Consider the following 16,684-nt stretch of genomic DNA (forward strand, 5'->3'; position numbering starts at 1 on the left):
GAAGCCTTCACTTATTGAGGTCTCTTTGCTGGATAATGTAACCTAACCTGGTTCTCTTCTGTTATATTGTATTCAGCTCTTTTCAGTCGTCCTCTGCTGTGCTGTTCCACTTTTCTCTGTCTTTCTCAGCAGCCGGCTGGAGAGGGGAAGCACCAGAACAAACCAACTCCAAAAGGCTCTTTGTCCCCCAGCATCAGAAAGCACGCTCACACTCTTTCCTCCCTTTGTCTGTCTACCTCCTACATACACCCTGCGTGAGCATGAGTCTTTCCCCTGTCTTCAGCTCTCAACAATGCTTCATCTCTGTGCCCCGGCCCACACAGCAGAATACCACGGCGGGGCGCCGTGAACTTCTCCCCCTATCTAGCTCATTCATTGTCTCGAACACCCAGTCGCCTCTGTCTCATTCCTCTATTCTTTATCGCTCGATTCCTCATCAACGGTCTCTCTCTCCCTATCTCCATCCGTTTCTCCCTCCATCGCTCAAATTGGTGACCTCACCCAACACCCACATCGCAGTGACTTCACTGGGCAGCAGCTGCAGTCAAGGCCACAGAGCAACGTGTTGGTGGAGGGGACAATTAACACCGCCGCCATGTCTGGGATGCCAGGGTGAGACCGCTGAGGGGAAACTTCTGGAAGATATCAACCAACTCAGTTTCTCATCTCACGCACTTTTTCACAATCTGCATCTGTGAATTTCATTTGTCGCCAGTGTCGACTGAAGGAATGCCCACTTGTCTGGGAAGTGAGAGTGGTGGGACTGTTCAAGGCCACTATCAAGACTCAACAAGGCCACCAACTTCACATTTTGTCCTTTCAACAACAAAAAAAAGTAGGACAGGGTTTGTTTGTGAAGACAAAGTTCTGAGATCTAAGTTGGAGTTTGCACGGGAGGTTGGTTTCTGAGTGGTAGAGAACTCAATTCTGTAATGTTGACCCCAGAACTTGTGGGAAGTCCATGATTGAAAAAAAATCCAGAGTTGTGGGAACGACTCTCCCAGTGCCAAATGGAGGCATGACAAGGTAAACAAGTGTCTGGTGAGGAGATGTAAATATCTGTGAAGCAATAAAGCCAGATAATTTCCTCAGGAGTTGATCGTCACAACAAGAAACCCAGAGGTTGAGGGAAAGAGACAGGAAGAGATTGCTTCGTCAGCTCTTGTCTGTAACTGTTAACTTGGCTGAAGGGTTACAGTAGGTTATTTGTTCGGGCAGCCCCGTGAGGAAGGTGGTCAAGGGCCTCAATTAGAGGCTCCAGATCAGATTTCGAGTGGTTTGGGTGTTTTACAGCTTTGCAGTGGGTCTGTGTGCTTATAAAGCTTCAGATGTCACAGTTTTAAATTTGTATAAGTTAGAGCTCTGAGTCTCTGGGGCTTTTTTCCCCTTTTTTGGAAGTGGGTGATACTATGGCCATGAAGAGGGTCTCCATGCATTAAAAAGAGCTACACATTTTAATGTGCATTATGCATGCAGACTGATTCATCCATGTCCTTTACATTTTGTTTAAGATATCTAAAACAACCATACATACACATACATATCATAAAGCTGATATGATAAAAGGTAAAATGATTAATAGGATAAAAGTTCAGGGAAAAGGACAACTCTTAGAACAGGCAGAGATTGCCATCTGCTGGACATTGTACACATTACATTTACTGTATATGGTGGGCCATTTTTGCCAGCCTGCTCTATTGTATTTTCATAAAATATTGTAAGACTGCAGATGTGACTAAGTCTGAGCAGGCATCAAATCTAAGTACTGATCTTGGCAGACGAGTAAGGAATAAAATTACTATCACAATAAATAAAAGTGACAGTAATAGTCCGAGACAGTTTTTTTTACGTAGCACTGGGTAACCAAACATGACAAAGTCTACACATAAATACAGGTTTTGTAAGATTTTGTTTTATTACATGCTTTGATTTAGAAATGTGTTACCAAAATTGAATACATTGTAACATACAGAATGTGTTTTTGCTGTTAAAATGGCAAAGGTATATGCAAGATAACTAATTTATCCTCTTTCATGAGGAAGTTGAACCGTGGCAGAACTCCCTCAGTAAAGCTTCACCACAGTTTGTGTGTGTGTGTAGCTGTGTGTGACTTCAGAGATGCTGCTGCAGCCACAGCACTGTGTTGAGGAAGCAGTCAGCCTGTGTGTCCACTCTGGACAGAGAATGTCCGTCGTCTGGAAACCACAACAATCTGGATGGATATAGAGAACGATGGCCAGAGCGAAAATTAGTCTTAATAATAACAATTATTAGTGTTGATGAAGGTAAGGACAAAATAACAGGAATGCCTGTGCAGGTTTGTTTATTGGGTGTATGTAATGAATGCTCTGTTGTACCTGACAGGTGATGCTCTGCTCTTCAGCGCTTTATAGAGCTCCAGACCCTGGTGAGGAGACACTCGTCTGTCTCTGCCCCCCAGCATCAGCAACACTGGAGCCTTGATCTAAAAAACAAACACACAGATAAACCCACTGACATGAAACCAAGCTTGCGTTGGCCCATGACAACATCCTGTCTTTAGAAAAATATAGGCTGGATTTCCAAGTAAAATTGCTATAAATTTCCTTGGTCCCTTCTGAATAAATCCTAATTTGTTCAGTAGTAAGGTCAAAATATCCACTTACACTTAATAAACACAGAAATCTAACAGACAGATTGTAGCAGTGGAAAAACATTTATTTTTATGTACCCTTGGCCTTTTCTCTATTACCGCTTGCAAAGCAAACAAAATCTTTTAAGCCACTACTGAAAAGACTGTAAGAATAGCAAAGCCAACACTCTAACCAGGGCGTCTACAAGCATCAGACACTTACACTGCATGCTTTTTGAGACCTTTTCCAGCTCATTTCTTACCCATATCTAAGACTGATTTTTGGGACAAATCTTTTTCTTACTCAAGCTTTGCAGGTAAGTATAAAGGTAAGCAGTAGATGTGGTCTACATAGGTTCATCTACATTTTGCCAATAGGTAAATACGAGTATGAAGTAAAAAGACAGGATTAGGTTCAGTGGTAGGTTTAAAGATTTGTAATATCAGAAATCTGGACTTTCACCCAGAGGAGCTTGACTCATTTTGACAAAGGAAATTAAAAGATGGATGAATGAAATTGTCAACCAATGGTTAGAACCATCTCCGAGGTTTATGAAGCCCTGTTACCTTTTATCTCAATTTCTGAACTGGAAAGTTCTAGACATAGGTGGGATAGGGATTTAGATATAGAGATTGATCCTGCACTGTGGAGAAACCTATGTATCAACGGTGTCACTTGTACACTAGGGCCATAACGGTACATGTATTTGTGTCGAACCGTTCAGTACGCGACTTTCGGTTCGGCACGACCCTGTACCGAATTATTGGGCGCAGGATATTATTTTATTTTATTTTATTTTATTTTAATTCTGTTTTTGCGAGCCGAACCATTTAAACTATCTAGTTCCCCGACGGACATAATTGAGTGACGGACCGAGTCCGACCGTAAATCTCCGCTTTCACTTTGTGCAGTGCATTCTGGCATTTTGACAACATGGCAAGTGAGCCTGACGAACCTGAAGACCCACCCGCAAACCTTAAGTCCTCCGTTTGGGAACACTTTGGTTTCAGGGTAAAATACGAAGATGGAAATAAACAAGTTGACAAGACAAAAGCAGTGTGCCGACACTGCAGAACAGCGGTCGGGTATGTACTTGGAAACACGTCTAACATGCTAACGCATCTAAAGCGACACCACCCGAGTTTGAACGTTAACCGGCACGACTAGAAAAAGCAATCTGGTGCAAACTACGATATCGTCGTCGTTTAAAAAGAAAGAGCGTTTCCCTGACCATCGCGCTAAAGAAATAACCAACGCCATTGGAGTTGAGTAAAATTGTTTAAGCTGCACTTTAGATATAAGCATGTTTTGTTTACTGCACTTTAACAAAGTGGGAAAGCTAAGTAAGTTCCTAGTAAAACTGAATCTGAGCAGGCTTTAAAGCTGACCAGCTGCACTATACTTTTTATTTTAATTGAGTAAAACTGTTAAAGCAGAAATGTATATTTATATTTTTCATTCAAAAAATGTGTTAAAAAAACAGCAGGATTTTATTTTTCACTTTTATATTTCTATTTTCATTCAAACAATGTGAAAAAGCAGGATTTTATATATATTTGTTTCATTCAAAAATTGTGTAAAAAGAGTTAACTGCTGTGGTGGTATGTTTTAATAAGGTTACCAATAAGTAAAAGATATTTAATAGTTGTCTATTTTTTTCATTACTGTACCATTACACCTCTATTGTACACTGAACTCAAGATACAGATTAATTCAGTTCAATTTTCGTCATCACCCCTTCCAAGCTTCATGAGTTCAACCCAAATTTGCTTTAGATGTGGTCTAGCTGAGGGCACTTTCCTTCATTCCACCTGGCAGTGTAGTAAACTACAAGGCTTTTGGCTGGGGATCTGTGATGCCTTATCCACAATCCATGGCGTCACTTTGCCAATACATTCGTGAGTATGCCTTTTGGGCAGCCTCTTAAATTCTAATATCAGACTTAGCCATTCCATTAAGCTCTTAGAAATCCTAATGGCTATAGCCAAAAAATATATTGCCATGAGGTGGAAGTCAGATCTCCCACCACCTGTTGGATTGTGGCTCTCAGAAGTGAACAGATGCATAGCTCTAGAGAAAATAAAAGTTTGGAGTCTAATGAAAATGTCTGTCTCCAAGCTGCTAATGTGGCTTCTTAACAAAGCAGCTCAATAAGTTGCAGAATGGTTATAACTTCAGGTTTAAGAGTACGTTGGTTATTAGTACAAATGTGTGTCTGACCTGAGCAGCATGTGTGATGGGTGACCTCTCTAACATAGTAGCCATGGCCTCAGCAGTGGGGATCTGGTCGTATGAATACTGTATCCCCACAGTGGTGTAGCGCCTGGAGACACAGAGAGAGGATGAGGACATTCAAACTTTAACGAGTCTGGGTGTGTTGCAGTGGAGCTAAAGCTCATGTGTGGACAAGCTGTTGTGTTTGCGTGTGTGTCTCACCAGTCAACTATGTCACTGGTGCCCAACAAAGTAGCAGCATTAATGACAGGGTTCCTGGCCACACATGCTCTGTAGAACTCTGGGTACTGACCAACCAGATGACAAGACAGGAAACCCCCGTGAGAACCACCAAACACGGCCAACCGTTCAGGGTCGAGGGTGACATCCCTCTGCAGCACAGTTAGCACGGCCGTCTGGGAAAAATACAAATCATTTTCAGTTGAAGGGTGATGCGGAGCTGTTTATAGATAAACATGTGACTGACCAGAAGATTACCAGCCTTCTACCTGCGTGTACTTTGTCATTTTTCTTCCATAATCATCCCAAATCAAGTCATCAATATATTGCACAGATTTTTTTTTACTCTCAGATTATTTGCCAATCTCACTCCATCCAGTACCTGCACATCTTTTACATCCTGGCTTCCAGTCTGACCAATCAGGGACAAAATGCTGTCCTGGCCGAACCCTGTAGATCCCCGGTAGTTCACTAGATACAGAGACAAAATGAGAGCTTGAGAGGGCTGAATCAAAAGAGGAATGGAAAAGCCTTTGCTAATGTGAATTTAAAGGGATTACTTTTTTAGTTTTTTACTGGTTTTCACCAAAATAAAACAACAAACAACAAGACAGACCATTTTTACAGTAAAACACATCCTTTGGTGACGTTTGCAAAATGCACATAAACCTCCATCTGCATTTCACTTCAACATTTTGGGAAGATCAATACCCCTGTATACTAAATCTGACATGTAAAGCTACAGCCAGCTGACAATTTAAAGGAGCACCACACCTCCCAAATGACCATTTGTATATCAATTACTGACCTTGTGTTACATGTATCTTTGAGGAAAACTGCTTTTTTAAATTACTTTAGTGAACAAAAAATCCCAAAACTGAGAAGATTCTTGATGAATTTAAGTCATAGGGGTCCACATTTAACAACAGCAAAACTACATTAAAACATTTGTTTACTAACTCTCACACAACTCATGCAGTGTAATCCATGTCTCATTTATCCAGCTGTATGCTCAGTACTTCCCAAACAAATTTACCTTTCTGAAGAGGAATTGAACAAAAAGTAAAACGTATCTAGGCTCTCTTCAAAGTGTAACTGATATACAAATGGTCATATGGGAGGTGAAGTGTTCCTTTATTTGTGTCCGTGTTTGTGTCTCACCCATGAGCACAGCGAAGCCGAGTTTAGCCAGTCCAGCTGTGGTGCTGTTCCACACTGCTGGGAACTGAGAGTGGGGGCCACCTGGGGGAGCAAAAACAATAAACAAAATAAAACCATAATAAATCCAGAAACATGTTTTAATATGTATCCACCCTGAAAACAGAAATACAGCAACCACACAGATAAGTAAACACAGACCATGGATGAAGACAACCAGAGGTATCTTGGCCTCATGGAGGGGGCGTGATGGTTTCACCAGGACAGCCCCGAAGTCTAAACCAGCTGGTGAGAAAGAGAGAGAAAGCTTGACATCACAACAAGTTTCAAATTGAAAGAGTGATTGATCTTCATCATTCTGACTGTGACAGTGTGTGCATGGATGAGTGTGTGTCTCATGCTCACAGTACTGTGTGTTCTCCTCCTCTGGTGGTGGTTTAATATCTAGAACTGTCCAGGGGAAGTCAAAGGTAATGATGGGTTGCTGCAGGGTTCCCCAGGTCACAGCCTCACCTGCTGAGGGGAGGAAACCCACCCTCTGTGCGCACACACACACACAAACACACAAATACATGTGGTCATAAAACTAACCCTCTCCAGCTACCAGTCTACGCTCCATATTTTGGTCCGGACGGGGACTTGAACAGGCCACCCTCCGGTTCCCAACCCAAGTCCCTATAGACTGAGCTACTGCCGCCTGTGTCTATCTAGTGTTTGTGATGTGCTGAAAGACATATCATGAACGAAATAAGCAGGCTGAGCATTTCCACTATCTCAAAAGCACAGATTCTACCTTCCAGGGTTTGTTACATCACAAACCTAAGGAACCAATCAACCTGTTGGGTGGGGTTTATGACACCACAGCAAAATAAGGGACATCAGAGGAGAAGCCAGTAATTTGTAAGCTGAGTTTCACGTTCACTTCAACTTGTCAGCTGGCAGTAAGGAACAAAGTTCATCTTACATTAGCAACTCGTTATTAGTTGTTCGATAATGTAATTAAGGTGAAGGCTCATGTTATCTATGACTGTTAACAAGCACAGGTTTGTGTGTTTGATGAGCAGACTGAAGCTGAGCAGGTTTGCTCAAGCTGCGAGCCAGCAGCTGATAGGATGAGCTAATTAGCACATTCATAGACTTGCACATAGTAAATGGAGCAAAAGGTGTTGATAAACCATTTTAAAGCATGACAGGATGTTTTTCATGAAAAAAAAACTTTAACAATGAATTACACTGTATTTTGGCTTAATGCTTGGGGTCGTGTCTTTCATGCTTTATGTGTGTGTGTGTGTGTGTGTGTGTGTGTGTGTGTGTGTGTGTGTGTGTGTCTGACCAGAGTGGGAGGTATGTTAGGGCTGGAGCAGCAGACGACTATCAGGTCCTTCTGGACAGTGAGCAGCTTCCAGCTGCCATAAACTTTGGAAAGATCAGAGAGACCTGCAGAGGAGAGGAGGCAACAAGAGACAGGAGTAAAGAGAGAGAGAGAGAATAGGTGAAGGAAAGGAAAGAAAGGAAAGAGGAGAAACAAAAATATAGATAAGGGTCAGGCAAAAGTTTTTAAACAGATTCTGAAATGATGTACCTGTAGATCATTTGGCTAAATGATTCTCCTTTTTGTCTACTAGGAGCCACCACACCTATGTGTGTGTAATTTACAGACAGATTGATGTGCTCTGTTATCTACTACTAGTTCTGCCTTGCAAGCAAGCTCAGCATGTCTCACCCTCCTCCCACCTGGTTATTTTATTTATAATAAACCAGTGGCTTTTAATTACAAGCTTGTGTGATCATTGACTCACACATAGCAGAAGTACATTTCTACAGCACCCATCTTAAATAGTGCAGATGTTGATGATATTGACATGGAGAAGATGTATTTGAAATAAATAAAATTACTTTGAATAATTACATTATATTCATTTTAAGTGTACTTTACCAGCAACATTCAGGTCTTGCAATAAAAACTTCAACTGAACACTTCTTAAAATATAAATATCAACAAGAACAATCTGTAAATTGCATTTGTTTTTAATGTCGTATCATCTTTGGTGCTCAGTGTGCTCCTGTCAACTTTTGACTTTTATTTTGACATTCCCCGACAGGATGCTAGTGGCAACATTAAACTTGTTGGTCTTGTCGTACCTTCCTGTTCTCTCGTGTGCTCCTGATGATGAAGATTAGAAGATGAAGGAGGAGGGAGAGTAGGGGGATCAGGAAGAGGAGGAGGAGGAAGGTGAAAGTCTGAAAGAGAGGGAGGAACTAGCAGTGGAGGAAAAGGAGACGGGGGAGGTGGAGGGAGAGGAGAGAGGTAAGAAGGAGGAAGAGAAGGTGACTGAGGAAAGAGAGTATCACTGGGAGGAGGGGGAGCAAGAGAAGAATAAGGAATAAAGGCAGGAGATGGGGGAGGATGAGGAGGCCAACAGGAGGAAGGAGAATGCGGAAGCAGAGGAGAGAGGGGAGGATGAGAGGAGGGAGATGGAGGAGGAGGAGGGAAAGGAAGAGATGGAGATGAGGGAAGAAGAGAGAGAGTAGGCAGGGGTGGAGGAGAGGATGGAGTCTTACTATCAGAGAGGGAGGTAACTTTGTTCGATGTCCTGTCGATCATAAACAGATCCTGAGAGAGAGAAAGAGAGAGAACAAATGAGTCATGGAAAGTGTGCGTACATGAATGTGATGAACACAAAATTATTTTTAAATATTACCAAAAATGGAATTTTTATGTAAAGGAATAATTCAACATTTTGTGAAATATTCATATCTGCTTTCTGGCTGAGATTTAGTCGAGAAGATCAATACTACTCTCATGTCTGTGTATTGATTATGTAGCTAGAGCCAGGTTGTGTACTGATTACACAAAGGACGTAAGACGTGTTAATTAGCGATGTCAAACTATTCCTTAAACATGTGGCTGTTACCTTCCAGTTTCTGCGGGCGCTACTGAACACCACTCTCTGACTGTCTGCAGACCAGCAGCAGGGGGGCAGAGCCTCGTACACACCTGCAAACTCACCTGAAGCACAGAGACATGGAGAGAAAATATATAAAAACTGGGAACCCTATATAAACCCTATATAAAAACTATGTACAAAAGTTTCCTTTCTAAACATTAGACAGCCATGACCCTCTTTACACTGTAGAAGACAAAGTGTGAGGAAAAATAGGGAGCATGTCTATGTTCCCTCAGCCTTATGTTCCCTCAACTCTATGTTCCCTCAACCTTAAGTTCCCTCAACCCTATTTTCCCCCAGCAATACGTTCCCCAACCCTATGCTCCCTTAACCTTATGTTCCCTCAGCCCTATGTTCCCCTGACCCTATGTTCCCTCGACCCTATGTTCCCTCAGCCCTATATTGCCTTAACCCCATGTTCCCTTAACCCTATGCTTTCTCAACCATATGCTCCCTCAGCCCTCTGTTCCCTAAACCCTATGTTCTTTCAGCCTCATGTTCCCAGTACCCTACGTTCCCTCAACCCTATATTCCCTCAGCCCTCTGTTCCCAAAGCATCCAAGCCAGCTAGGTTAGGGGTTAAGGTTGTCCATGTTATTACAGGGGTGAAACATAAGATTACAAATGTAGGGCTGAGGGAACATGGGGCTGAGGGAACATATGGCCTAATTTGGGAACATAGGGTTGACCCTGAAAAGTAACTAGTGGCTGTGTGAGGCTGTACTTGTGCAAATCGGTTCTTTGAGCTAAAAGCTAACGTCGGCATTAAGTTCACTCACAATGAAAATGTTAGCAGGTACTTACCACATTCACCACCTTGATTTGGAATGTCAGCATGCTAACATTTGCAAATTGGCACTACACATAAAGAACAGATGAGGCTGATGGGAATGTCAGTAGTCTTGCAGGAAACTGATCATAAACCAAACTACTGAGCAAGTCAAGATTTTGACCTGATGATGGCACAACATAAAATGTCAGGGGATCACCAAAGTTAAACAATTCTTCCTGAGGGGGACATGGATATGTGTACCAGATTTCACAGCCAACCTCATGGTGACACCAGATGAGGTCAGGGGGATTCATCCTCTGGGGACTGTGAATGTGTCTTAACAAAAACAAAAAAAAACCTTGCCATCCCTAGAGCCACACTCCTTGTGTAACAGTATGTAACCTACCAGTCTGTGGTCTGTTGACAACATCCAACAGTGTGGATGTCTTCCCACTCTTCAGGTCCAACTGTGGGAGATCAACAGTCACCATTAACAACAGGAAAACACAGATACACACGCAAAAAGACACACACACACACACACACACACACACACACACACAGAACGTACCTGCTGCAGACTGAGGCACTGGTTGTGAGGACCAAACACTCGGCCCTGCAGGTAGATCAGCGTGGACCCATCTGGACTCAGCCTGGGACAGGACACTGACAGGTTGTCTCCAGAGAGACATTCTGGTTTGGAGGGAAGAGGACATACAGGGATCAGATCAGCAGAGCACTGAGAGTGTGTGAGTGTGGTTCATTAACAAGGAGTCAAAGACAAATGTGCTCACCACAGTTTCCATCCAGGTCAAGCTTGAATAATGCTGACCTGGAACAGAATTTCAAGGAGACACAAAATTAAAACTGCAGACTGTAATTTCCTCTGTATAGTTTATATAACTTTTGTTTACTTGACTCTCTTTACATGGCTCAATAAACTACGTTTAAAATTGTTTCTGCTTTTCCTGCTAAGTTGCAACTTTCCATTTCTGATTTGATTCAGCATATCTCATGCACAATGAAATTGAATGAGTGATATTATGTATATTATATATATTTATATCATTGTGATATATGTAGTATTTCCATTGTTAAACATGGTTGCCAAATACTTCAGTTCATCCAGAATTCTCTCAGTTTTTGGATTCTTCATCCACCAGAGGCACACAAGAAAACCAAAGTGTTGTAACACTGGGAGAGTAACTGATGTACGAATGGTCATTTGGGGGGTGAAGTACTCCTTTAAAGGATGTGGGTAAGGGGGAGATTTAGATGAAATAATGAGCCATAATCATTTCAGTCAAGTTTCTTTTCATTTTTACTTATCCAAATCAAAAATTATGATTTTCGAATATATAAATAAAATGTACTTGACATTATTTTTGTTTATTTTAGGGCTTAATTTGTTGTTTTTAAAGCTGTCTCAGACTACAAACCATCTGACCTGCGGTTGGAGCAGAACTTCAGTCCGAGTCTGAAGGGTTCATGGTACCAACCGACGAAAAACACTGACTGACTGCCAGGAGCCCACAGAGCCTGGAGGATAACACACAAACACACACAGACGTGTGTAAGACGTTAATTATAGGAAAAAACATTCAAAACTGACACATTAAAAAAAAAAAAACCAAGAGGACATCCTCCTTCTTTGTTTCAGTTTGTACTTCAGCTCAAAGACACACTGTGACACCGATTCACACTTGACAGTAGCTGAAAGCCTCTGTGTCTGTCCTCACCTGTCCAGGTGAGACATCAGGCGGGATGTCCTGCAGAACACTGATGCAGCCGCTCTGCAGATTCACCACACAAATCACTGGAACACTCTTATTGGTCAGAGCCTCACCCCAGTCCTCACAGTACACATTCCTGTCCTGTGCGGGCTCAATAACACACACACACACAATAAGTGACATGTACACATCAACACTTCTCAGTGTTCTTAATGACATGAATGTAATTTTGGCTTAAGAATTTATTTAACAATTGGATTCACAATCTGCGTGTGTGTGTGTGTGTGTGTGTGTGTGTGTGTGTGTGTGTGTGTGTGTGTGTGTGTGTGTGTGATACCTTCTTGCATGTAGATTCCCCATCCTGTGTTTCTGCTGATGTGTTCTTGCTCTTCTCAGCAATATACAGCAGTTTCTTCTCACACTCTGACCATGACAGACAGCCAAACTGAGCTGGAAACACACACACACACACACACACACACACACACACACACACACACCAATAAGTCTTTACACACATAAACTGACTCAGCGATGATCTCTTTATTGTTGGGGGGAACATGAACAAACATGTAAAAACACACAACATCCGTCTCACCATCATCGTACACTCGGCCGTGTTTGTCCAGAGCCGTCAGGTTGAGGGATTTCCTGAGGCCGTGGTGGTCCCATATCTGAACAGCAACAACCATAAACAACAACAGTCTGTCAAAATGCTTAAACGTTGATCTCACAGAGGATACTGCAGTCTCTTTTTTTCTCACCTCGAGGAGCTGGTGGCCACTTGTTTCTCTGACAACAGCCCTCCGGCCTCGAACAGGAGAGAGTTCACTCAGTAACCTGAAGAGCAGATTTGGCTTCAATTAAACAGACACCTAAAAGCCATGCTTCACCTCACTCTGTGATTAAAGGTTTAACAATTTGTTCCGTTGCACCTGTAACCTAACCCATAGTGACGTTGTGCTTCTGCATCACTGCAGCAAGGTGAGGAGTTAACGATATACTATACAGGATTTTCCAAAAAACAAGGTATTGACTCATACAAAAGTAATGGTGTGAGGAGGTGTATTTATCTACAGAGATACTGCCCTCTGCCTGTGTTTTCTTTTTTTCTTATTTCACTGTGTTCGGGGCGTTCAAGGACTGCAACCTTTGGACGTTATATAAAGGGAGCAACCAGGTGCCAGAAAGTAAAAGTGTAAACACAACGCAACAAAAAACCAAATGTAGTGAGGCAAAACGCTAAGTGGACAAAGTTCACTCCAAAATGAAGCCTGGGGTAGGCATTCACTTCCACAATCACTGCTGAGCATGAAGCAGCAATTACCAGGGCTGAAATATGAAGCAAACTAAGTGCCAATAACTGCAGTTCCTTGAATAGCCACTTGAGGCTGGCTCCAAAATCAGTCAATCACCATAGACCCCATTTAGAAATGCCCAACTTTACAGCATAAATAAACAGATTAACAGCCTGGTACGAAAAACGGTTTTGGTCTCTATAGCTAATTTTCTCTTCACGACAACTGTACAGAGAAACTGGGGGTAGCAGTTGCTAGATACCCAGAGCTATACAACTTCACAAACCCCAGTTACCATGATCTCAATAGAAAACAGCAGGCGTGGCAGCATACAAGTGCAGTACTTGAAACAGCCATCATGGAGGCGAAGCTCCTGGACCAACTGGTGGTGCTCCCTGTGATCCACCCTCTTTTTTTAGGGTCTCATGTACCCACACAGATCTCTGTTTCCCTGTGCCCAACAAACTATTTGCTGACAGCCTCTCGCCCTCAACCAGTGTGTGTGTGTGTGTGTGTGTGTGTGTGTGTGTACTCACTCTCCAGACACAGGTACACAGGGTCCAGGTGGGAGAACAGTCCTGATGCTCTTGTGGTCGTTGCTGTCTGTGATCAGAATCCACTGCTGCGAGAAGCGAAGTCTGGATCCTCGGACCAGGTCATTCTGTGTCCACTCTGAACATGGACAATAAAAGAATGTTTTTCAGGCTGGGTTAAATAAAGAGATCTTGAGTTATTTCAATTATACACATCTGTATGAAACAAAGGTGCAGACACACAGCCAAAGAGGCAAAATCTTCAACCTAATGTGTATGTGTTTTAGGAACTTGGTCTAAAAAAGTATTATTCTGTATACTGTCACTGTGAGCTTTGATTGTAATGAGGATGCTTGCTTGTGTTATGAAGCAGAGCTGAACGTCCTTCCCTGAACCTACAATCCAATATACTGTCCAATAAAGCACAGACAGGTCGAATGGTATTCTTCCAGAGAAACAGATGGGTTTACCCAGTAAACCTTGTTAAACCCTTAAGACGAGATCACTGTTGTCAGCAGCAGAGCGCCTTTGACCGACAGGTTGTCACGAAATCTAAAGAAATGCTGGAGGTCACAGGGATTTTCTTTTTTCATGCTGGCTGGTTGAAATCTAAGCAAATGGGGGTCTCTGTAATTGTCTACATTATGTACTTCCTAGTTCAGGTTTAAATGCTTATAGAGAGCAAGATGTATGGACAGCTACTGACCAGACTGTCATGAAATTTGATTTGGACATTCATCATTTTAATGACTCTCTGATGTTTCATCACTTATAGACATATAAACAAATCCACACAGTCATCAATAACATAGCAATGTTTCAAATTCACTGAGATTGATAAACTATTGTGTTTTGTGGCATAATCAGCCCAAAATGTCAGCTTTGACCTCAAGAGACCTTTTGGGCAACTGTCATTTAACTTGATATTGATGACCCCATGGCCTTCCCTCAAGTGCCATCCTCAGGACATTACTGGTAAGACTCAAAGAACAGTAAAATCATTCACTGTGTTGTTTGTGCCTTGCAGCATTTTCATAATACACAGTGTAATAAACTTTCCAGACTTTCAAGGACTATTTTCCAGGTATTTCTCACATTATACAACCCCAATTCAGACCTTGGATTAGAAACTTAGATACTGTTCAAAATGCAATTGCTTTATAATACAACAGGACCACTGTTTTTATTTATATTACTGCTGATCATTTTCTGAATCACCTTTTACGGTTTCAGATTGCTGAATGTATCTTTTCTCCCCAGCCAGCATTTGTATGTGGGGCTCGTGCAACTAGTAAATGGGTTGACAAATGTAAATCGTAAATGGACTGCAGTTGTATACGCTCTCATACACCGAAGGAACAGCCATCAGGAGCAGTTTGGGGTTCAGTATCTTGCCCAAGGATACTTCGACAGGCGGACTGGAAGAGCCGGGGATCGAGGGGACCTAGGGCTGCCTGGGTACCAAGTGGGTGTGGGCCCAAAATGGACATCTTATCCAGGGCCCATCTGGGTAAACCCACCCATGTGGGCAATTGGCATGGGGCTAATATGTAACCCATGAGCAGTCCCATATATGGCTCATTTTTCAGCCCACTGACTATCCACATTGGCCCCACAAACAAATGTTGGTTGTGTTACTTTCCAGGTACCACCAAACTGCATAAAGTTGCTTGAGTTGTGTGATCCACCCCACTTAAGTTCCACTGTTGCTATCTGGTTAATACAGTGTGTTACCTCAATAACAAAAGTGACAAGAATAAAGGCAAACACAACGTTTAAAAGACTGCATTTCAAGTGGTTTGTAATAAAGTCAATACTGTCCCCTCACCAGCAGTCACGGTGTATGTCCGGGTCTCTGGGAGCTGCTCTTCACTCACATGGGCAGAAACAGGCACAGGGAGACTGTTGACCTCTCCGTACACCCCGGTCACTTGTCCAGTGTCCATCTGCGTTAGCTGGCGCACACACATACACATACATACACACACACACACACAGCTCACATTAACTCACCAACCTGACACACTTGCATGGTCAGCGCGAGCAGCTCAGCCAAGTGCAAACTCATGCATCACAGTTAAACCGTCACCAGCTGCTCGGAGGGTTTAACTAGTCGCGAGACTCAGTTTACCGCATTCCGTTCATGAATTCATCCACAACACTCTGTCAATGACTTTATCGCCTCCCCCGGACCCGATTCAACATTTCACAGCCATGATTTTTACACCACCAGCTCCTCCATGTTGAATTCATGAATGGACGATACCACTTGGGTTCAGAGTGCAGGGGTGCAGTGTAGAAAAAAAAGACCATACGGGGGCAGCAGAGGACCACAAAGGTCTCCGTTCTTGATTTTAATGGTTTTTAGTTGAAAACATTTTAGTTACTACAGATTAATATAAGTAATATATTAAATGACATAAATTATAATGTCACTAACATTAAAGTACCATAAATTCAGCAAAAATAATGCACGTTTCAGGCTTTTCTTTGTCAGTAGATGTATAAGACTCTGGTCCCCAACCTGGGGTTCCTGACCATCTATAAGCGTCGTCAAAGCTTCGAAGCTTTCTTGATTTTAATCCTATAAAACGGGAAGTTTACAACATGACTGACAACTGTGCGAGCCAATCGGTGGGGTCGCATTAAGTGGCGCTGCTCACGTGTGGTCGCACAGGTGTATGGGTGGGAAACTTGATAAGAAGTTAAGTAAATGTAATTTTGTTGTGCTGATAATGCCTGTTTCTCACTCTTCCGTTTAAGTAAATATTGGAATGCAGGAGTTTTACTATCAGTACTTAGCTTAACCTAAGACAAAACGTTTCCTTTAACACTGTCAATATCAACATTCCTAATTAGAAAAGGGGTGTAAAGTAAAGCTATATGGAATTCGCCCAGGGCACCAGAATCACTAAATCCACCCCTGAAAACACTCTCAAATCCCTGCTCGAGGTTACAAACACTGGTGAAATACACCTAGTGGAAATATTAATTTCCGAATGGGTGCTTGAGTGGGGCAACTGGGTAGTGGCTCAGTCCATAGGGAACTACTTTGGGAACTGGTGGGTTCCAGTCCCCATCTGACCAAATATGTAGTGTGGACTGGGCCATGTTCACAAAGCTTCTTTGTACCAAGAGTTGCTCCTAGTGAAAAAAATCTTAGAATTGTGATGTTT

General features: G+C 42.5%; 1 protein-coding gene across 2 annotated transcripts; it reads right to left on the bottom strand.

Moving 5' to 3' along the window:
• Positions 1-1,890: 1,890 nt before the first annotated feature.
• zgc:136971 (S9 family peptidase) lies at positions 1,891-15,769 on the bottom strand. Of its 2 annotated transcripts, none has more exons than XM_050064860.1 (21): positions 15,337-15,769; positions 13,512-13,647; positions 12,442-12,517; positions 12,276-12,351; positions 12,015-12,127; positions 11,684-11,818; positions 11,392-11,483; positions 10,739-10,776; positions 10,516-10,637; positions 10,351-10,411; positions 9,140-9,234; positions 8,787-8,838; positions 7,558-7,661; positions 6,630-6,762; positions 6,426-6,509; positions 6,228-6,308; positions 5,449-5,537; positions 5,049-5,242; positions 4,833-4,935; positions 2,358-2,464; positions 1,891-2,212 (listed from the first exon to the last, which is right to left on the bottom strand). In XM_050064860.1, the coding sequence occupies exons 1-21, from the start codon at positions 15,482-15,484 to the stop codon at positions 2,113-2,115; spliced, it is 2,139 nt and encodes a 712-aa protein (XP_049920817.1). In that variant the 5' UTR covers positions 15,485-15,769; the 3' UTR covers positions 1,891-2,112. The 2 variants fall into 2 exon arrangements, with proteins under 2 accessions (XP_049920817.1, XP_049920816.1); XM_050064859.1 differs by having other exon boundaries at positions 11,684-11,827.
• Positions 15,770-16,684: the final 915 nt, after the last annotated feature.

The sequence above is a fragment of the Epinephelus moara genome, chromosome 16 (genome assembly GCF_006386435.1).
Source record: "Epinephelus moara isolate mb chromosome 16, YSFRI_EMoa_1.0, whole genome shotgun sequence".
In the NCBI taxonomy this organism is placed as follows: Eukaryota; Metazoa; Chordata; class Actinopteri; order Perciformes; family Serranidae; genus Epinephelus; species Epinephelus moara.